The 23276-nt window shown below is 42.4% G+C and overlaps 2 protein-coding genes across 3 annotated transcripts in view; one reads left to right on the top strand and one right to left on the bottom strand.

Moving 5' to 3' along the window:
• Positions 1 to 8399: 8399 nt before the first annotated feature.
• SFT2D3 (SFT2 domain containing 3) lies at positions 8400 to 12534 on the top strand. The gene has a single exon (XM_060768137.2). The coding sequence runs from the start codon at positions 8450 to 8452 to the stop codon at positions 9101 to 9103; it is 654 nt and encodes a 217-aa protein (XP_060624120.2). The 5' UTR covers positions 8400 to 8449; the 3' UTR covers positions 9104 to 12534.
• Positions 12535 to 14071: 1537 nt separating this feature from the next.
• Positions 14072 to 23276, bottom strand: part of WDR33 (WD repeat domain 33) — a 62215-nt gene continuing 53010 nt past the window's right edge. For both annotated transcript variants that reach the window (XM_060768138.2, XM_060768139.2), the window contains 5 exons: positions 19783 to 20251; positions 17657 to 17823; positions 17466 to 17546; positions 16224 to 16409; positions 14072 to 15560 (listed from right to left, as the gene is read on the bottom strand). In XM_060768138.2, the coding sequence (XP_060624121.2) occupies positions 15331 to 15560; positions 16224 to 16409; positions 17466 to 17546; positions 17657 to 17823; positions 19783 to 20251 (1133 nt within the window). In that variant the 3' untranslated portion in view covers positions 14072 to 15330. The remainder of the gene's footprint in view (positions 15561 to 16223; positions 16410 to 17465; positions 17547 to 17656; positions 17824 to 19782; positions 20252 to 23276) is intronic.

The following is a 23276-nucleotide window of genomic DNA, read 5'->3' as shown; positions in this document are numbered from 1 at the left end:
GATCTGCATATTCTTCCGCAGTGAGGGCATTGGTTTCCAGGTGGCAGTCTCGATCGGGGTTGTCTTGATGTAAGGCAGAAAGGTATGCAGAAAGGTACAGCTGTAGGTATGCAGAAAGGTACAGCTATAGAAAAAGGCAAGAAGCACAGCTAAGCTGCCGGGGTTTGCATGTAGAAAAGAGAACGGATGGACTTGACCATATATGGGAGACAAAGACAGACACAAGATGAGTTTTTTTTTTGTGAAAGGGTGAAAAATCGGTCATGAGACTTGCCAACTTTGCAAAAAGGAAATAGTCAAGGCTAAAGTTAGAACCTGCCAAGATCAACAGATGTTTTCAGCTATATTTTGCATGTCGGCAATCTTGAGATGTGTCCAAGAAGGGGCTTGCTTATTGCGAAGCGAAACTTAAAAATATATGAGCTAATTGCTTAAATAATTACAATATTGACAGCTTTCTTAACCAATGATTTAATCTTCGGGGCGGCTCTTAAAGCCGAACCCTTTTTGATGTATAAAAGAACACTACCTTCGATGTTCGGGGGCTCTCCCAGAGACGCCATTTGTTGCGTCCGAGAGCCACTAGCAGCTGCTATAAATAAACTTTGATATTCTTGCTGAACCCAGTTGGCCGTCTTTCCTGACTCGTCTGCGTCCGCAATTTGAACTGAGACGGAGCATTTTGGCTGAGCCTTTGAGCAATTGCTCAGGGAAAGAAAAAGCCTGCTTCATTTTTGGAGGTTCCACCGAGATTTGATTCAGACGGGCCAGAGTCGGGGGAGACGGATCTTGTTGGCAAGACGATTTTTGATCAGCATCAGGGGCGCGAGAGGCGATTGCCGTGAGCCGAGACAAAAGGGGGCCCCCGACTAATATCCGGCTGCGACACTCCCCTCTTCTGTCGGTGCTGCTTGATCAAGGTAAATCGCAACTCTTCGGGTTCTCAAGAAATCAACTGGGAGTGGAGGAGTGATAAGAAGGATCCAAAAGGAGGAAAGTCCGGGAGACGAAGGTTGTTCCAACGTCTACAGAGGCCCGGCAAGTATAAGTGGTCAAGTAAGACACTAGGTAACACACACCAGCGCTGGGGGAAGGGGGACCACTAAGTATCCCGTGGGGTAGTGGGAGGACGGGGCAAACCTTGCAGTTCCTAAAACGTGCCGTCGAGTGTCCGGGCGTCTAGGTCAAGGTTTGCTCCCCACTAGAGGCCATGGGTGGGAGGAACTCAAAGATGCTAGACAACTTTGACAAGTTTGTAGCTGCATCGAGTCAGGGAGATCCAGGAGATTTTAAGGACTACAGATTAAGGAATCTGTGCACAGGAGAATGGCCCACCTTTCCTTTTGGGTGGCCTGCAGAGGGGTCGTGAGACCTAAAGAAGATTAGGCAGGTGAAAAAATTTTGTGCTAACCATCATCTGGATCAATATACTTATATTGATGCCTGGGACAACGTGGTGACCCAAAATCCTGATTGGGTCCGGAAGTGTAAAAAGTGCAGTGTATGATGATAAGGAAGAAAGAAAGGAAAGTCAAGGTAAAAGTCCTTGCCCAGGAAGAAGAGCCGACGGAAGAACATAGTTGCCGGGGGCAGCGATATGTAATTCCCAATGCGCCCCCGCTAACAGTGGCTATGGGCACTAAAAGAGAGAATGTACAGAGAAGGTGTCAGGAGAAGAAGGAGGCGAAGGACGAGGTCAAGACAGAGGCAGAGAAAGAGATAGAGGATGTGGAAGAGGCAGTGGAGGCTACACCCCGCACCAGAAGAGGGAAGCGGTAGTGGCTGCAATAGCAGAAGAATGGGAGGATGCGGAGGAAGAGGAATGAACCGACCAGGCTCTCGTTTTGCTGGACCCCGGGGAGCCGATGGTCACTATGGAAGTAGGGGACCAGCAAGTTGACTTTTTTAGTGGACACTGGGGCAGAACGATCAGTGGTGAACAAACTTATTGGTCCTACCAGCGCAGAAGTCACCAAAGTGGTGGGGCTGTCAAGAAAAATTCAGAAATGCCCTTTTCTACAGGAACGGACATGTAATTTGACAGGCCATAATGTGAGTCATAAATTACTATATCACCCTGATTGCCCAGTGTCATTATTAGGAAGAGACATTTTGTCAAAATTAAGAGCACAAATCCAATTTTTAGACAATGGCCAAATGGAATTGACAATACCCATGGAAAAAGAATGGAGGATCGGGCTCCCAGACTTGGGAAAACCGTTCGACTTGTTCGTGTCTGAAAAAGAAGGAGTGGCTATAGGGGTGCCTACCCAGACATTAAGATCATGGCAGAGACCAGTGGCTTATCTGTCAAAACAGTTAGACACGGTAGCACAGGGAATGCCGCCCTGTCTTCGTGCAGTGGCAGCAGCAGTAGATTTGATAAAAGAAGCAAGTAAATTGACCATAGGACAGCCACTGGCCGTCAAAGTACCACACCATGTAAAGGCGCTGTTAGACACCAAGGGACCGCGCTGGCTCACAAATGAGAGACTGACAAAATATGAGGGGGTGTTGTGTGATAACCCGATGGTGACCCTAGAAACTTGTGCCACCTTAAATCCGGCCACCTTGTTGCCTGCCCCAGGAGAGGAAACAGTCCACCAGTGCATTCAGGTGATGGAACAGGTATATTCCAGCCGACCTGACTTAAAGGACGTACCAATGTCCAAGGCAGACATGACCCTGTTCACGGATGGCAGTAGCTTCATGGAGAACGGTGAGAGGCGTGCAGGATATGCGGTGGTACAGGGGGGGGGAGAGATTCTGGAAGCAGAGTCGCTCCCTCCGGGAACCTCCGCTCAACGGGCTGAATTGATAGCCCTCACCAGAGCACTGCAGTTGGCAAAGGGAAAACGGGTCAATGTCTGCACGGACTCAAAATACGCCTTTACTACGCTCCATGCCCATGGAGCTTTGTACAAGGAGCGGGGACTCCTTACGTCGGCTGGAAAGGGCGTTAAAAATGCAGCTGAGATTGTGGCCCTCCTGGAGGCGGTCTGGGACCCGGACAAAGTGGCTGTAATGTATTGCAAAGGACACCAAAGGGGAGAAGACCCAGTGACACAGGGTAATAGACTAGCTGATTTGGCCGCAAGAGAGGCAGCTAAGCACCCCCACAATAAGCAGCACCTGTTGGCTGTGACGGTAGTAAGAGATCCCCCATTAGAAAAGTTTACATACACAAAAGAAGAGGAGAATTGGGCTTTGGGGGAAAAAGGAAAATGGAAGGGAGAGGTCATTGTGATGCCAGATAACCGCGTTTATGTCCCTAAGGATATGGCGTGGCACATAGTCCGACATATGCACTCCAACACACCTGGGTAAGACAGCCTTAGCTAAGCTGCTAGAACGGCAAATGTACATTGATAGACTCCATAGCCTGACAGCAACAGCAACACACAGATGCTGGACATGCGCCAAAAATAATCCTCGAGAAGGACCCTTAAAGCCACCAGGAATTCAACACATAGGCAACGTCCCATTCGAGGCAATTTTGACTGATTTTACTGAGATGCCCCCGCAAAAGGGCTACAAATATTTGCTTGTTTTTGTGGACACCTACACCGGGTGGGTAGAGGCATACCCAACCCGAACTGAAAAGGCAGTAGAAGTTTCAAGAGCACTTTTGAAGGACATAATCCCCAGATTTAGAATACCATTAGAAATAGGGTCTGACAACGGTCCAGCTTATGTACACAAGGTGATTCAAGGACTGTGTCAAATATTGGGCACAAAATGAAAATTGCATTGTGCTTATAGGCCCCAGTCCTCAGCTAAAGTTGAGAGAATGAATCGGACTCTAAAGACTGCTATGTCAAAAATCTGTCAAGAGACAGGGCTGGGTTGGACTGTAATACTGCCCATGGTACTATTGAGAGTAAGGTGTACCCCTCACAAAAGAACAGGTCTGACCCCCTATGAGAGACTATATGGCAGACCACCATTAAATTTGAGGTCGATACTGGACAAAGGGGGAGACCAACATGTGATTGGAGATAAACAAACCATTCAACAAGTGCAAGCCCTGGCTGGACAGATAAAACAAATTGCACAATATACTTCAGAGTTAAATCCACCCTATCCTACCACACCTTTGCATTGTTTCTCGCCAGGTGACGAGGTGCTTGTGAAAGAGTGGAAGATTGACCCACTAGGACCTAAGTAGAGAGGGCCCTATACTGTGCTGATATCAACCCCTACTGCCATTAAAGTGAAGAAAGTTAAACCTTGGATACATTACACCCGTGCCAAGCTGGCACCCCCCATGTGGGAGATAAAAAAGGCAGATCAGAGTGACCTGAGACTCAGGATCGTCCGGCAACTCCCTGAGGGGTCAACAAGGCCATGAAGCTGACCTCTTCGGGAACAACAGATCGTCGCAGGTCAAGTATGACGCAGTGTGGCCCAACGAAAGCCCTATCTTGGAAGTGGTGGATAGAGATTATAATGGGGAGGAGGGAAAGATGCCCTAGAAAACCAATAGGAGTTCGAACAGTTTTTGGATATATGATGCTTATAAACATGATCACTATGATACAGGGAAATTGGCTAAAAGAGCATGCTAGATTCATGTTTGATCAGCATGGAAAAGATGTGGCACTCCTATATGAACATCCAGAGAAAGTAGGTGACTTCTCTTTCCTCCCTACCCTTATAGCTGACCCCCAGGTGGTGCTCGGGGGGTTACAAGGAACTATTCAAAATCCCACCATATTTTCTCAGGTCCCCGATGGATTAAAACACATTAAATTTAGACGAATAAGATATACTGCCACCACGAGAGGAATGTGTTTTTGTTGTGCAAACAAGGGTACATGAAATCAAAAATGGAAAGGCTGGGAGCACAGAAAAGCCTTCCTAACAAGGTTGACAAATTACACTCACTGTCAGGACAAGTTTTATTTGTATGGAACCTATAACTCTACATATGTTAACAAACAAAATCTGGCCGACACAGACTGGAAAGAACTGTACCCTGAATACCCACTGTTTGAGTCAAATTACACATCCCTGAGAAATGGAGGCAGTATTTGTTCAGGATGGCATATTAGAGATCCCAATATGTGGTTTTTCTTTGATAAATGGGCAACCAATTTTCATCCAGGAGGAAACCAGTGTGTTGGGGTAGGATACCTGACATTCCCTGTACGAGTCCTTAAACACCCTAGGAGGCTCCAGAGATCTTTAAAAGCCATAGCACCCCTAGGACCTGAGTGCTCAGACGAAGTGATTATAGACTCACAACTGTCCGAAACTGGAGGCTCAAGGATAGGAGGAGGATTAATAACAGGGCTCCTAACCCTCGGGTCCTATCCTGGAATAATGGCCCAAGAAAACAGAAAGAGTATCATGGGACTCACATGTAGATTAGAGAAAAGCATAAATGCCACAGGAAAAATAGTTAGACAATTACAATCAGAAATTGAAGAACTAAGCCAAATGGCAATGCAACACAAGCTAGCCCTAGATTATTTGTTGGCAACAAAAGGAGGATTCTGTTCTATAATAAAGGGCCAGTGCGTGGTCAAATTTCATAATCTGAACCAAACAATTGAAGATGATTTGGAAAAATTGCAAGAGTTAATAAATCATAACGTAAAGGAAGATGGATGACAACCTTTCTCATGGTTGACGTCTCTGCTTCCTTCAGCATCATGGCTTAGAGAAATAATACTTGTGATTATGCTATGCGGTTTTGTCTTTTTGTTGCTAATGTGCTGTTTTCCAATTTTGCTTCAAGTTTGCCAGAGATATATGCATCAGGCAGCTTCGGTAGAAAAGATAGCTCTCATTAAAAGGCATAATTGGAGAGATCCGTAATGTCTAACCCTTGCTGGTTTTGCTCTCGCTTTTGTAAACCGCTTCGCAAAACAAAAACATGTGGGAATAAGGCATAAAGGTATGCAGAAAGGTACAGCTGTAGGTATGCAGAAAGGTACAGCTATAGAAAAAGGCAAGAAGCACAGCTAAGCTGCCGGGGTTTGCATGTAGAAAAGAGAACGGATGGACTTGACCATATATGGGAGACAAAGACAGACACAAGATGAGTTTTTTTTTTGTGAAAGGGTGAAAAATCGGTCATGAGACTTGCCAACTTTGCAAAAAGGAAATAGTCAAGGCTAAAGTTAGAACCTGCCAAGATCAACAGATGTTTTCAGCTATATTTTGCATGTCGGCAATCTTGAGATGTGTCCAAGAAGGGGCTTGCTTATTGCGAAGCGAAACTTAAAAATATATGAGCTAATTGCTTAAATAATTACAATATTGACAGCTTTCTTAACCAATGATTTAATCTTCGGGGCGGCTCTTAAAGCCGAACCCTTTTTGATGTATAAAAGAACACTACCTTCGATGTTCGGGGGCTCTCCCAGAGACGCCATTTGTTGCGTCCGAGAGCCACTAGCAGCTGCTATAAATAAACTTTGATATTCTTGCTGAACCCAGTTGGCCGTCTTTCCTGACTCGTCTGCGTCCGCAATTTGAACTGAGACGGAGCATTTTGGCTGAGCCTTTGAGCAATTGCTCAGGGAAAGAAAAAGCCTGCTTCAGATGCACTTTCCTCTTGGCACGTTTCTCTCTTTCACCCTCCATTCGTGCCTCTTCAAATTCTGCAGCACTGCTGGTCACAGCTGACCTCCAACTGGAGTGCTCAAGGGCCAGGGCTTCCCAGTTCTCAGTGTCTATGCCAGAGTTTTTAAGGTTGGCTTTGAGCCTATCTTTAAATTTCTTTTCCTGCCCTCCATCATTCCATTTTCCGTTCTTAAGTTCAGAGTAGAGCAACTGCTTTGGGAGACGGTGGTCGGGCATCCGGACAACGTGGCCGGTCCAGCGGAGTTGATGGCGGAGGACCATCGCTTCAATGCTGGTGGTCTTTGCTTCTTCCAGCACGCTGACGTTTGTCCACTGTCTTCCCAAGAGATTTGCAGGATTTTCCGGAGACAGCACTGATGGAATTGTTCCAGGAGTTGCATGTGACGTCTGTAGACAGTCCACATTTCGCAGGCATATAGCAGGTTTGGGAGGACAATAGCTTTATAAACAAGCACCTTGATATCCCTACGGATGTCCCGGTCCTCAAACATTCTCTGCTTCATTTGGAAAAATGCTGCACTCGCAGAGCTCAGGCGGTGTTATATTTCGGTGTCGATGTTGACTTTGGTGGAGAGGTGGCTGCCAAGGTAGCGGAAAAGGTTATTTCCGCCCAGGCCTGCTGTACACTATGTGTTCTGGAACGGCTGTTCCAAGGGCTCCAATGTTGTGTTTTGCACTGAGTGTTTGTTCATGGTCCTAAGTTTCAGGGACTTTGCAGATAGGTGGCTTCCTTTGGCTGCATTCATAGGGCAAGCCACCTGTCAATAATAGTTAGGATCCCTGGTTCTGCCCCTCTCTGGGTTTTTTGGAGGGAAGGGGCCATTTTTCAGGCAGTCACACAAGGAAGCCAGCCTATAGGACGCATATCAGTTTGTCCTGTAGGAAAGGCTTCATTCCTCAAAGCCATCCGGGGAAATAGAAACAGACCATCCGGGGTCCAAACTGACTATCCAGTTCCAGGGAAACGGAAGGAAAAGGTCCCAAAGGCTCTGGCTGAGAGCTCACAGCCTCTCAGCACCAGAGGGAGAAAACAGCCCTGAAGTTTCCACAGGACAGCATTACAGAACAATGGAACTCCAGCTGCTATATCTTCAAACCTTAGCCGGTAAGGTCTGATCGATACCCAGACGCACGTGGATTTCGGTAGCAGCACCCACGCTGACTAGGCATAGATAGAAAGCGGCCTGGGAGGGATTATAAAGAGTTCTTCCTTATGCTGAGATAGTACAGTCAAACCAAGTTAGTGCCAGTCTCTTAAAGACTTGAATAGTAAAGCCTTGAAGCTTTGTTCCTTAATAAAGACTTTGTTGTACTTTTAAAGACTCTAAAGCCCATTACTTCTGGAAGTCTCTTAACAATCTCTCTTCGGGCACCCCGGCTTCCCACTGGGTTTAATGTGTGCGTCCTGTAGAATAAAGACATTGTGTACAGGCCCAGTGGCGACAGAACACTATGCAATGAATGCAGTTTGACACCTCTTTAACTGCTATGGCTCAATGCTATGAAACCCCGGGAGTTGCCGCTTTCCCTGCCCAAGAGGGCTGGTGCCTCCCCAAACTACAAATCCCAGGAATTGAGCCATGACAGCATTGAGCCATGGCAGACAAAACTGTGTCAAACGGCATCTAATTCAACAGTAATTCCCAAACTCCGGTCGTCCAGCCTCATGGATTCAGGAAGCAGAAGTTTAGAGACGCGCCCAACTGGGGGGGGGGGGGGGGTAAAAGCCACACACGTGACGACACAATGAGCGTCCCCTTAGCAACCACCCGGAAGCGTCTCGCGCTAGAGGAGAGCGTCGGAGTAACCGCCTATCAACAGCGGCGGCCGCATCCGGGCATTTCCGAAGCTCAAGATGGCGGATCTGAACAGGCAGCTGCAGGAGTACTTGGCTCAGTCCAAGGGAGGCGTCGGTGGCGGCGGCTCGGTCCCTGTGTCGGTGCCCCAGAGTTCCCCGCGAGAGGAAGCGGAGAAGCCGGCCTCGGGCCTGGGGTCCTGGCTGGGCCGGCTCAACCCCTTCCCGCCCTCCGCGGAGACCTGGGCGTTCGGGGCCGAGCCGGAGCCGGAGCCCTGGCTGCCGACGGGCTTGTCGCGCTGGCAGCGCCTCGTGGGGAGCGCCCTCTGCTTGCTGCTGGCCGCGCTCTGCTTCGGCCTGGCCGCCTTGTACGGCTCGCTCCTGCTGCTGAGGAAGTTCGCGCTGCTCTGGTCGCTGGGCTCGGCCTTCGCGCTGGGCGCCGCCGCCTTCCTGAGGGGCCCCAGCCGGCTCCTGGGCGAGCCCGACCGCCGCGGCCTGGCCCTGCTCTACCTCGGCTCCGTGGGCGGCACGCTCTACGCCGCCCTGGCTCTCCGCAGCACCTTGCTCACCACCTTGGGCGCCGCCGTCCAGCTGGCAGCCGGCGCGGCCTACCTGCTCTCCTCGGTGCCAGGCGGGGCCGCCGGGCTGCGCTACCTCGGAGGCTTCCTGGGCGGGTTTGTGAGGCGAGGCGTATCGAAAACGCTCCCCGTGTGAAGGCCCCTCGGCCAGGCCAGCCTCGGGAAGCAGCCTTGGGCCCTTCCCCAGAAGGAGGTGGCCTCCAGTTGGTCCCAGAATGCTTCTTACTGTGTGTCCTGTCAGTCTGAAGAGACCAAGGGTAAAAGAGAAGCTAAAGAGTACTACTATGCTTTGTTATTGCTGCACAAGACTGTCTAGATCTGACTGTCCTCAAGTTGGTCCCAGAATGCTTCTGATTCTGTATCCTGTCAGGCTGAAGAGACCAAGGATAAAGGAGAAGCTAAAGAGTATTACTAAATGCCTTCCTACTTTTGCACAAGGCTATCTAATTGTCCTCAAATCGATCCCAGAAAGCTTCTTAACATGTATCCTGTCAGCCTGAATCGACCAAGGATAAAAGGAGAAGCTAAAGAGTACTACTAAATGATTTCTAATTGCTGCACAAGACTGTCTAGACCCATCTGTCCTCAAGTTGATTCCAGAAAGCTTCTTACCATGTATTCTGTCACTCTGAAGAGACCAAGGATAAAGGAGAAGCTAAAGAGTACTACTATGCTTTCTCATTGGTGCACAAGGCTGTCTAGACCCGACTGTCCTCAAGTTGATTGCAGAAAGCTTCTGACTGTGTATCCTGTCAGTCTGAATCGACCAAGGATAAAGGATAAGCCAGAGTATTACTAAATGCTTTCTTATTGCTGCACAAGGACACCTAGATCCAACTGTCCTCAAGTTGATCCCAGAAAGCCTCTGACTGTATATCCTGTCAGGCTGAATGACCAAGGATAAAGGAGCAGCTGAAGAGTACTACTGGGACTGTGTTTCGTTATTGAGCCTTTCAGAGGAAGACTTGAGAAAGGCATTTGGTTGCAGCATAAACAGAAAAGCACAAGACCGTCTAGATCTGACTGCCCTGAGGAAGACTTGAGAAAGGTATTTGGTTGCAGCATAAACAGAAAGGCATCTGCACAAGACCGTCTAGATCTGACCGCCCTTAAGTCTGTTCCAGAAACCCTCTTACTGTGTATCCTGTGGGTTTGAGGAAATCAAGGATAATAGGGCAGGTAAAGAGCATCACTGTGACTATGCTTCCTTGCTGTGTCTTTCAGAGGAAGCTCAGAAAGGCATTTGGACTCAGTGTAAACAGAAGATTTACAACTTGGAACTGTGCACAACAGCAGCTATAACTAGATGGGGAGCAATTATTTCTATAGTTGGCCCCAAGTTCTAGGCAGTGGTGATACTGGGCCTAAATGCCCTTGGTGCTATTTCTCTCCCAGCAGCACTTCCAACTCTAGGAAGTTGAAGTAAACATTGAAGATGTTTGTTTCTGTTGCTATTTCATTCTTAGGCAACTGCACTGAACTGGATGGGTTCCCTTACAATTTATTCCCTACCTCTTGCTGTCACCCATTTTTCACTTAAAACATCTGGGTAAAGCATAAAACTGTGATCTTCTAATATCTTCCAAACGCCTTTCGAAGTAATGCTGCTTATCCAGTGGTTTGTGGAAATAATTAAAAATCAAAGTGTTCCAGCTACCTAGTTATGCTTCCAGTATCGGACAGTAACAGTTTTGATGGAGGCTGCTTTGATGAGTGTTGCCAGCGATGGGATCTATTTTGAATATGCTAGAAGTTGCTCTGGGAAAATTCTAGCAGTTCCTCTTTTAAACATTTTTAAAGGGGGCAAATTATTGGTTAAGGTATTTCCAGCATTTTCTGAGCCAGTGCAGGGTCATTTCTCCTTTCCAACAATTGTGATTAATTTCTATTCAGCCCTAACATTCCTGACTACTTGTACTGCCTTACTGAACAGCACTGAAACACAAGTATTTTCTTTATCCAGAACAGACTTATCAGACGTCTTGATTTCTCACTCAACATATCCTTTTTAGGCAGTGGCTTTTATGTATAACAACATTCAAAAGTTGTCTCAACTACAAAAGTTAATGCAGTCTGAATTCCAAGATATGCACATTATAAATACCAAACCAAATTATTCCATAATAGTATATGCTCTCATTTTGAGATTTTGAAACTCACTAACTATATGAAGAAGCTGTGCCTAAACATTTAAAACTTGTTCAGTTTTTGGGGATTTCCCTATAAATTGTGGGCATGAAGTTTGTCATAACATACATGTGGACAATTCCTGTAAATATTACAATTCCTATCACCCCTTGCCAACATAGCTAATAATGAGGAATTTTGACTTATAATCCCCAAACAACTGGAAGGCCATAATTGTTCAGCTTTCATCTGAGTGTTGCTCTGAATGGCATTAGACTGAAGACTCTCCTGCAGTTTAGTAACATTAATGTACAATGTGTTAAATATATCAAGATTATCAGAAATCACTGGTTATTTTATCAGTTGAGTGATAGTATGTTAATTTCACTCTACAAAGCCACTTACATATAGGAGAGCTATTGATATATTTAATATGGCAGATAGCTTTGAAGCTAGCTTTTAAGGCAGCCTCATGTGTCTTCATTATTATTCATGGTGTCTTTGATATAGAAAAGGTTTTCCCCTGACATTAAGTTCAGTCGTGTCCGACTCTGGGGATTGGTGCTCATCTCTATTTCTAAGCCGAAGAACCAGCATTGTCTGTAGACATCTCCAAGATCATGTGGTTGCATGACTGCATGGACTGCCGTTACCTTCCCGCCAGAGCTGTACCTATTGATCTACTCACATTTGCATGTTTTCGAACTGCTGGGTTGGCAGAAGCTGGGGCTAACAGCGGAAGCTCATGCCCCCTCCCCAGATTCAAATCTGTGACCTTTTGGTTAGCAAGTTCAGCTCCATTGATATAGATAACAAAGCGGAAATGGGCATCCCAGTTCTTTACACTTTTATTTAAACTAAATTGTGATGATTCAGTGATTTACAAATAAATGCACAGGAATGTGAGCAACTTGTGGCTTTCCAAATACTGGATTGCCATTCTTGATATTATTTGCAGTTGTTTGTGCTAGAAGGACTGCAAGTTGTTCGCTCCTGCTTTAGGCTGCATGTTAGGTTATGTCAGGATATGTTAAGCTCGTATCACCATCCCTCTGCACTAACACTGCCCAATGGACTGTGTTGTTTGCTGCAATCTAATGCGTAAGACAATTGTCTTATTTTTTTCTTTGATTTACAGTGTTTGAGATAAACCAAGAGATTTTTAAAAGCATACTTTGACAAAAGTGATCTTAAAAACCTTGCAGTATTGTGGCCTTTTAAATTAAGCACACCTCAGTTAAAAAAGATGAACTGATTTAAATGTGATTATGATTGAATTAATTCAGAAGAAGCTAAGGAATCTTCCTGCCTGGCAGAAAGTGGTTGAACTGGGTGGCCTTAGCGCTCTCTTCCAACTCTAGGATTCTATGATATACTTATCATATCTCTCTCTCAATCCTATCATATCTATGGCCTTAATAAAATTTAATTCGAACACCATCATTAATGTTGTAAGTTTGAGTGGCAATCCAGAAACAACACTAGTTTCTTCTTTATTGTGAACAACACTGGGGGGCAGCTGTGAAAGTTGTTTTGCCTATTCCTCTTTTCCTGCAGTTAAGGGAAACATAACCATGGTTAATACTAACTAGAATTTCTTATATTTTGGCTCTAAAGATGTTATGATATGTATTCATCTCCGGTGCTTCAGGTTGTTAGAGATATTTCTCATGGAATTGTGGTTGTAGTGATAGGTCTTTGCTCTCTGAAAGAACAATCAGACATTATTTGAGCAAGATTTTGATCTCTTCACTTTCAGGATCAATGTTATCTCCACACTGACATATGAAAAGGGTTTTTATGGATTTTCTTTCTTGTAAAAAACTTCCTTTGAGAATATATACAGAAAAAGTCGAGCTTTTTTTTATCTTGCGGTGAGAGTGTATATCTGAAAAATTAACAAGATGTGAAGCAAAAAAAATAATTCTTGAATATTTGGAATGCATTTCATATTGGCCAGCTTTAATATTGAAATTCACCAAAGAGGAATTGAGAAATCTGTAGTTAGAACTGTTGAATTTGGCTTTAAATTGATTTGTGTTACGGAGAACACATACCAATAAAACAAAATATATTAGAAATGTACTTATGGATCACTGTGCTTTATCCACATAACACTAACTTTTAAAATTGGGTTGTTGACTGATATATTGATAACTTTTGAGACTTTTAATTTGGTTCTTACAAAGAGCTTTATATTCTTAGAATGGATTTTCAAATCTGCTTTGTTTCATTTTTGTGGGATCTGAGCCAATGTGACTTTATATTGCACTAACAGGTAGTGAAAACTAGCTGATTTTCTAGTCTTGACAGGTTTCCTTATCTGAATGCAAGAGTCTGAATATTTGTTCAATACATGCTAACAGGTGAATTGTACTGCTTTTAGTATTCAAAACAGTTTGCTTCCTGCACTATTTTATTGCTGATACTAAAAAAACCTCTAAGTTCTTTATTTAAGATAATAATTTTCCCTGTGCAAGCTATCCTCTAATTTTACATCTGGTCATTGGTATCCCATTCTCTGCACAAAGGCGTAGCATCCATTTAGGCAGTCTAGAATATCACTAAGGCTGCAATTATATGTGCAATTGTTGCTGTTTAAGTTCCTGACTTCTGACTTATGGTGACCCTAAAGTACACTAGGTTTTTGAAGCAAGATTTGTTCAGAGGGAGTTTGCCTTTGCCTTCCTCTGAGGCTAAGAGAGTGTGACTTGCACAAGGATAGCCGGAGTGTTTCTGTGAACAAGCAAGGAGACAAACCCTGGTCTCCAAAGTTATAGTCCAGCTCTCAAACCACTACAACATTTAGCTAACAGTAAATCCTGCTGAACAATGGGACTTACTTTCAAGAAAACATGGGACATAATTGTGTTGTACAAAATACTGATGGGCAAAGCCAAACTGTCAAGATCGAAATTTTGGAAAACACACCTCAACTAAGATCATTTTATCACGAGATATTAAAGCAGACACAGTATTTTAAAACGTCTTTAAATTTAATCACATTGCCTGAATCTGCGGAATGCACTAAGTTGTAGCCAACTACTGCCTTCTTGGCCATATGTGAACTTTGCTGACAATACAAATTAAAGTAATTTTAAATGGACTCGTTAAATTACTGTCTCAGAAATCACAGTGTTAAGGATTTTTCTGAATCCTAAATGTCACAAATGTGAATATTCTCTCTAATACAAAGACTGTTCGAACAGTTTGCGTTAGATTGTCAAAGGCTTTCAAGGCTGGAATCATGGGTTGCTGTAAGTTTTTCGCACTGTATGGCCATGTTCTAGAAGCATAAATGCAAGTGAAACATCAGGAGAGCATGCTTCTGGAACATAGCCTCCATCCAACCCAAAAAACTTACAGCAACCCAGTTTGCATTAGGGCTGATGAAAATTTCTGTAGTTGGATGGAGGCCCTTCATTGTATTTGTGTGTATGTAAATCAACGATGCAATCTTTATGAACAATCTTGTTCACAGTACCTTTATCAAACCTTAAATTAGCAACCTATATATGTCCACAACCTTCCAGTGGAAATTCATATTATCCATCGTTTTCCAGAACAAAGAGGTGTATGTCTCCTGGCTCTATAGCTACTGCAAGAAAAAGAGCTCCCATGAACGTGGGCAAAAAGGATTTTCATCCACATAACTGCTCAATATGAGACTGAGCTTATGAGGCTTATTTTTTCTTCTTCTAAGCCGTTTTGAGACTTATGGTATTTGGCTGTGTATATATTACATGAAAATTACCACACAAGTGTTTTAGGAAGAAAAGGTTTTCTAGTGAAAGCATGTACACAAAACCAAGCACTCACGTTTGTTAATTTTTGGACAAATTGCATTCTGTATTCATACAAAAACAACTTAACTTTTGCCTGACAACTGTACATATATAGAAACAAGTTCTTTTGGACATGAACTGAAATCTATGGAGGTGCTCCTTGTCTCACAACACTAAAAAAAATTCCAGCTTTATCTTCAAATATCAATGTTGGAAAGGGAAGTGACAAGGGATTGGGATGGTAAGGAGAAAGAAATAAAGGTAGCTGTGATGGCATTACTAGCTGGCATTTAATCTTTGAAAGACCTTCTTAGGAACTAATGCACATTCATTTATCTCCATTTAAGAGTCCAGTTTGTGGGACAGCAGAATTACTTCATCAATGATTCTGCAACATCTGTATTTAAATACTGTCCTCAAAAGACTGGGTTTTGCCCAGTCATGACCTTTTCTATCGACCTCTTCCGCCACCTCTAGAGCCTCCTCGCCTTGACTGGTTTGAGTTCATGTTACTTCCTCTTCCCCAATTACTTCCACTCCTCCCTCCTCTGGGAGGATTATTGCCTCCTTGAGGTCCCCCAAAGGATTCTTCTCTGTGATATCCATCATGATGCTCTCCATCTAAAGAGCTAGATCTCCCAGACTTTGACATTCTTTGGGAAGGTCCTGACTTTCCACGCCCTAGAATAAAAGCACAAAGACAACGAAAATGAGAAAATGTAAGTAATATTTTGGACAGCAAACCACACAAAATTCCACTGCCAATAAGAGTATAATCTCTATAATGGACTACACTGCAGAGCAGGGCCAATCTGCTTGCTGAGTGAAAATGAGTTTTATGGGCTGTCTAGTCCAAACTATTATGCTACTGGAATACAACTAAAGCATTCCTGCAAAATGACTATTCAACCTCCATTTAAAGACTTCCAAAGAAAGTCCACTGCTCTATAAAACACATTGGTTCTACTACCAAATAACTCTTATAGTCAAAAAGTTATTCCTCATGTTTAGCTGGAATATCTTCTCTTACAGTTTGATTTCTAATCTGCTTTGTTTTCTAATCTGAAGCATCTGAAAACAAGCTTTACTCCATCTTCTTCATGACATTACTCCAGGGGTTTAAAGATGCCTATCTTACCCACTTTTCTCCCCCCGCCCCCAAGTTAAACATGCCCACCAGGTCTTCCATTCTGAAGGAAGATAGGTTTATACAAGCATTGCAGATTAAATAATACTTTGTTTAATACAATAAAAAGTGTTCAATTTTCTTGAATGTGGTGTTTTTTACTTCGATGTAAAATGAAAAATTATCTAAGGAGCAATTATCAAGGAATTGTGTTTTACCCTTTGGTCTCTCCTCTGGAGGCCCTCCTTGCATTTCCATTTCTCTGTGGTCAGAAGTTCCTGGTCCATCATGCCAGAGTCGCTTTCGAGGTGGCAGTGAGGCTATGTCCATTCCCTGGAGCGAGGAAGAACGTTCTCGACTGCCTGGTGAGTGACCATCATGAGGAGGATGATCTTGTCGGGGACCTAATTAAGAAGAGATCAAGCTACAAATTTAGCCTACCCATGTAGGTAAAGATAAAGGTTTCCCCTGACATTAAGTCTAGTCGTGCCCAACCCGGGAGGGTGGGGGTGGTGATCATCTCCATTTCTAAGCTGAAGAGCCAGCGTTGTCCATAGACCCTCCAAGATCATGTGGCCGCCATGACTGCATAGAGTGTTGTTACATTCCCGCAGAAGCTGAACCTACTGATCTACTGGGCCTAACAGCGGGGGCTCACCTCGCTCCCCGGATTCGAACCACCAACCTTTCGGTCAGCAAATTCAGCAGCTCAGCAGTTTAACCCACTGTGACGGAATCATGTGATTCCTTATTAACAGTCATTTTGTCAACACCTTTAATAGAAACATTATGTAATAATGGATTTTAAATTAGATGTCTTCCTTGCTGTTTTTAGTTTTTCCAATTCACAACAAAATAAATTAAAAATGCTAAACTAATTTATGGATAGAAACACTGACTAGGGCATCCTGCTTTTTGTTCAATCTGTGGCACAGATGGTCTGCTCTGCTTTTATCATGCTGAAACTCAAGATTAGAAATCCCATGGAAACATGATATGGGCATAAGACTTCTGAGATTAGAAAAGAAACAGCTCTTAAAGCAAGATCATCAATTTATAGGTGCTGGAGGATGGTTGCGAGAGGATAACAGAATGAAAACAAATTTTTTCAGAGTTTGATAGGTGGCCTGGGCATGGAGGCAACTTAAGCTTGAAGGAGGAAAAAAAAACCGGGATGGATATGAAAAAAACTTAGTAAAATCCTCACAAAACTGATGGGAAATAGCTGGTAGGCTCATTCCACAGAGAACTGAAAGGGGAAAGGATAATTTGGAGAAGACTTTTGAAGCAGTTTAAAACAGTCCATAATGGAACTCAGATATTCAAGAACAAGCCAGTTTTAATCCAGTTTATGCAAGGTACGGAGTTTTGTTAGAAATGAATATATGCAAGAAAGAAAGATGACACAAGTGTTTTAACTCTTCCCTTTAAGCCCACTATTTTGGAAAAAATATTTCCACCTGGTTCTCGATTTCCATCCATTCGACCTCCTTCGAAGTGAGGAAACTCATCTGGAGTAGGAAGCAAACCTTTTCGTCCCCCTATATATAAAAAAAGAATTCAAGTAAATGAAGATGTTGACTGAAAGGTTTTAAGAACTCCAACAATTATTCTTAACTGGCCAAAACCGAATACAACAAAGCATCCTTGCCTCTTGGTGTACCACGACCACGTCCCCGGCCACCATGATCTCTTCCTCTTGAATTCTCCTCTGCTGAGTCAAAATTTTCTTCTGGCACAAAGTCATCAGATCCAGAAAAATTTTCCCTTGTCCTGTTTCCTCGGCTCTCGTGTCTTGAAGATGTGCCTCTCCTAAAGCTGTACCAAAGGGAAGCCGTATAAATATATGTTTGTGCTATATAGAATTTCATATTGACAAGGAATACGATCAAAAATGTAACTCCTTTAAAGAAGTTTTACTACTTATAAAACAGTGTATGTGCTTGTTGGTATGGGAGTGTATTACTCTCTACTGCTGGGCAGAAATCAGAAGGTGGTATTTTCAACCAGTTAAATATATTTCATTTAACTGATTGGATTCCAATAGATAGAGCTTCATACTTCAATAAATTAAAATACTGATAACTTGAATTAGGGCATCTTTTTAAGGATTCTAAAAAGAGCATGAAACTTCATTAATTTATTTACCTATAAATAAAGGGACTAATGAAACCTTAAAAAGAACTCTTTGTAATTAGCATTATTTGTAAAAGCCATGCCACTATGAACACTGCATGTTTATATTTATCCCTGCCAGACATAACTAGAAACTCCTAAGAGATTACCTTAGTTTATAACTGAGGTGAACAATTGCTGGAGTTGGGAAAGACTTTATGGAGCAACAAAAAAGTGAACAATGAGGCATTGCTAATCACGAGGACTACACCTTCCCATGAGACAAAGTGTCCCTAGCACATTTCTCTGGTAAGTTTATTGGATGCTCTCCAGTTGTTACCCCGCTAGCATGACTAATGGACATGAGCTGGAGCTACTGTCTAAAACATTTGGAGGGCATCAAGATGCCTACTATTTCTTTGCGTGTATGTGTATGTCTGTTCAAGTTGCTTATAGATGCATAATGGCATTATGGATTTCATAGGTTTCTTTTTAAGGCAATAGTTTTGTCAGTTTGTTCCTCTTTACTGTTAACACAGTAATTTTAAAGCTGAATTTACAACTATCTTGGAACATGGTCAAATAAGCATCAACATTACACAGTTATTTTTAGAAGTTCTGCTCCCCCATCATATTATTTCATTATTTATTTTTATCTTGCTTTCTAGTATAGGGACTCAAACTGGTTTTCCTACAAAAAGTATATTAATCCCAATACAAAGGACTGGCATCTATTTCAATTCTGACAAAACTGTGTTTCTTTAGACCAGTGGTTCTCAATCTGTGGGTCCTCAGGTGTTTTGGCTGACAACTCCCAAAAATCCCAGTCAGTTTACCAGCTGTTAGGATTTCTGGTAGTTGAAGGCCAAAACATCAAGAACAACTGCTTTTGACAGTATCAAAAATCATGCTGAAACTACCCTTTTTATCAATATAGTTTCATGTACAGTTCATGTACGAGACTGAAGCAGCACACCTTAATTCAAAATTTTGCTGGTCTTGTATTTGATGTCTATGAGGAAAAACACTGTTTCTTTTAAGTGGTTAATTTTGAGTACTGAATCCTTTATATAATCAAACAATCTGATTAAAACTAATTGGTACTTTCCACAGATTAATGAAGGGAGCAACATTTTAAAATCAACAGGCAAGAAATAGAAGTGGGAGAAATGACTTTTCTGTCAGTCACTATCCCCCAGTGGCACAATGGGTTAAACCCTTGTGCTGGCAGGACAGCTGACTAAAAGGTTGGTGTTTCGAATCCAGGGAGCGGAGCAAACTCCCACCGGTCAGCTCCAGTTTCTCATGTGGGGACACGAGAAAAGCCTTCCGCAGGATGGTAAAACATCGGGGCGTTCCCTGGGCAATGTCATTGCAGATGGCCAATTCTCTCACATCAGAAGTGACTTGCAGTTTCTCAAGTTGCTCCTGACATGAAAAAAAAATCTATGAACCTCCTAGGGGTCCATAAATTACAGGTTAAGAATTCCCCACTTTCTTCTGCTGCAGGGCTTCACTTTTTTTGGATAATGTACATAATGTCTGATTTTATTAAGAAGTATGAATTCATTTATTTAAAGATTGTTGAGAATACGCATATAATATGAAAAAGGAGAGAACTGTATCAGTCAATTTTAAATAACAATAGTAAATTATGCATACTTTTCATCTCTTCTTCCGCGATACCGTGCCTCTTCAGGATCATGAGGAAATCGTTCGTCTGAAGGTCTCCGTCCATCCCAAGAACCAGGAGGTCCTCGATTTGCGCCCCTGCCATCTCCTTCACTGAATTCCCTATTATCGGGAGGGAAAGAAGGGCCCGGGCCACCTCGTCTCCATTTCTCTTCTTGGGGCGGGCCTCCCCGTCCTTCAAATTCACGTAAGCGGTGGCTATATCGCTTCTCTGGATGGAAGTCTTCATGAAACTCATCTGGCCGGTCAAAGTCATCATGGAAGTCTGGATGAGGTCCCCGTCTGTCTGGCATTCCCCTGTTCTCTCTGTTTTCACCCCATTCTTGGCCCCCTCGGAAGGGCCCCCTCTCAGGTCCAAGATCTGGGCCACCACTGTTCTGGTCATGTCTCCTTTCTGAGAGGGGGCCCATATGATGGTTGGGTGGACCACGTGATTCACCTTAAGATAAAGGAAATGAGCCTGTATACTTAACAATGAAATGTTTAAAACAATGCCCCAATACTCAAGCTTCGTTTTCCTTTAAAAGGAACAGTTGTTCAAGGCAAACAATTTGTGGATCTGCAGTAACCCAAAATGCTCAGAAGATGCACATATATCAAGAACTAACTATATCTTATGGGCCAAAGAAAACAAATATCCCTAGGTTCACGAGCTTTCCATAATGCACAGTATTAAAACACAGGCTACTTATTTTATTTATTTATTTAATATACTTGTACCCTGCCCTTCTCACCCTGAGGGGGAACTCAGGGCAGCCTCACAGTAAACACCATTCGGTGCCATCATAATGATAAAAACAATCAACAAATTCATTAAAACAAAACATTAAATAAACAGTTGTTAAAACACGCCAATTAAAATCCGGGTCTGGGTCAATTCATTGTCACCTCGAAATTGCTTATGTCTTCTTCATACAAGCCGCTATTCAATGGTCAAACGCAAGTCACTTGTAATCTTTTAGAAAGGTTTTTAAATAAATGTCTTCTTGATTAAGGATATTCCGTTATAAAAAATCTGTATGGAGCAAAATCTACATAAAACACATTTCTCTTTTAATTGTTCTTTGTTCTTCAAATGTGTTTACTTCCCTCCTTTGTGTGAAATTTGAAATTTTAATTAGCTCTTTTATGCATATTTGAAAACAAATTGCTTTAATCTTCTGAATAACCACAGAATAAGACAAGTATATGAGTGGGTATCATTACAATTTGGAAGTATTTGGCCCTTTAGAAGTCCTTCACTTTGAATAATTAATTTTGACGATATAGGAGAAATTAGGCAAAATTTGATTCTTTCAAAAAAATCATAGCCTTAATTGTTACAGGAAGCTACAGAAACCAGCTCCCCAATCAACAGCATTCACAATAAAACAAAATAAAATTCTATATATTTAATAGAAATGTATCTGTGGTCATGGGGATTGACAGCCAATGTCTAGTGGTTTGAGTGCTGTATTAGGACTCTGGAGATCAGAGTCTGAATATTCACTTAGACATGGAAACCCACTGTGTGACCTTGGGTATCTGTCAATCTGTCAATCTGAGAGGAAGGAAAGGATAACTTCCCCCAGAATAAAGCTTGCAAAAGAAAACCCTCTAAGAGATTTGCCCTAAGGTTGCCATAAATTGGATTTTTGCTATTAATAAAAAGCCCTGTATTTCTGGAAATCAAGTTCCAAAGCATCACGGAAGTCTCATAATTGTATTATTCAAAAGGAAACAAGATACAGTACCAGAAGATAAAGTCAAAGGGCACTCAATTGAGTTACTAAGGCTACAGCAGAGGACAACTACATGTAGCACTGTGGTTAATAATGCAACTGTACTTAACCCAAAGGATGTGCTCAGAGGTGAAAGTTTTGGTTGATGCTGTACATCACATATTTACATGAGCATGGAATGTCAAAAGTATGAATCAGAGGAAGCTATATTAAAACAAGAAATGGAATGTATAAATGTTGCAATACTTGGAGTAAAAGAGTTAAAGTAGACAGGAATGTATTAAAAGCAGCCAAAGGATATAATGTAAAGTCTAGGGGAATAATATTAATGGATTGCTGCGAGTTTTCCGGGCTATATGGCCATGTTCCAGAAGCATTCTTTCCTGATGTTTCTCCCACATCTATGACAGGCATACTCAGAAGTAGTGTGGTCTCACAACCTCTGAGGATGCCTGCCATAGATGTGGGCGAAACAGCTGGACAGAATGCTTCTGGAACATGGCTATACAGCTCAAAAAACTCACAGCAACCCAGTGATTCCGGCCATGAAACCCTTTGACACAACACAATATCAATAGGATTCCCAAGTATACCATAATCCAAGTTTATGTTCCAATTACAGAGGCAGAAAAACAGAAAACGTGTTGGAATGCAAAAGCATGAAACAAAATCAGAATCAAAGGTTGTAGGAACATTTGGCCTAGGATTAAGAAATGAAGCAGGAAACAGATTGATTGAACTTTGCAAGGAGAACAGTTTGTTCATTACAAACATACTCTTCAAGCAACCAAAGAGATGACTGTATATACTGACATCTTACAGACAATAGAGAATCAAATAGAATTCACAATTGAAAATAGAAGACAGAGACACTCCATCCTCTCTACAAAACAAGACAAGGAACAGATTGTGGCATACATGGAATAATTGCTATTAAAATATTTAAAATCAGAGTAAAACTAAAGAAGAACGGCAAATCAACAATTATGCCAAAATATAATCTAAAAAACATTCCCATAGATTTTAAAGATAATGTTAAAAAAACCAGATTTGCAATACAGTATTAAATCCAATTCTATAATATAGATTTTGACCATACGGGGAGCGAGAAATGCCAAATGTCAAGCTGCAGTCAGAAAACGAAGAGGTGCTAGAGATAAATATTGCAAGCATGCATTTAATAATGAGTACACTAAAGAATATGAGAAGAACGTAAGCTTATGCTTGAAACCTTTTAACTATTTCAATGTCTTCATCTCCTACTTTGAAGTTATGTGAATCATCTGTGGTCATTACATTAGTTTTCAATGTTCAAGTGTACCTTTGCAGTATTTTCCTTGACTTTCTTCATTAATCATTCCAAGTCTGCTGTTTTCTGCTAGTAATATAGTGTCCCTTGCATATCTTAAATTGCTGGTGTTATTTCCTACAATTTTCTCACCTCCTTCCTCTAAGTCTAATTCTGCTTTATATGTAAAACAGGATAAAAATGCAGCCTTGCCTGACCCAATGCCAATTGGAAACATTATTATTATTATTATTATTATTATTATTACCCACTTTTTCTCCCCACAAAGGAGACTCAAAGTGGCTTAATTTCTCACTCCATATATGGTAGAAATTTTAAGCACTACTTTGCTTCCGTTGGAGATTAATGCAATGGTTAAATGATGTCCCCTTTCTTGGGAAATGGAATATATTTTGAGCACATCCAACCTGTGTGCCTCTATTAGGTTGTTGGAA

Source organism: Anolis sagrei, chromosome 3 (genome assembly GCF_037176765.1).
Source record: "Anolis sagrei isolate rAnoSag1 chromosome 3, rAnoSag1.mat, whole genome shotgun sequence".
Lineage (NCBI taxonomy): Eukaryota > Metazoa > Chordata > Lepidosauria > Squamata > Dactyloidae > Anolis > Anolis sagrei.
The sequence above is the reverse complement of the archived record's forward strand: the minus strand, read 5'-3'. Positions and strand labels throughout refer to the sequence as shown.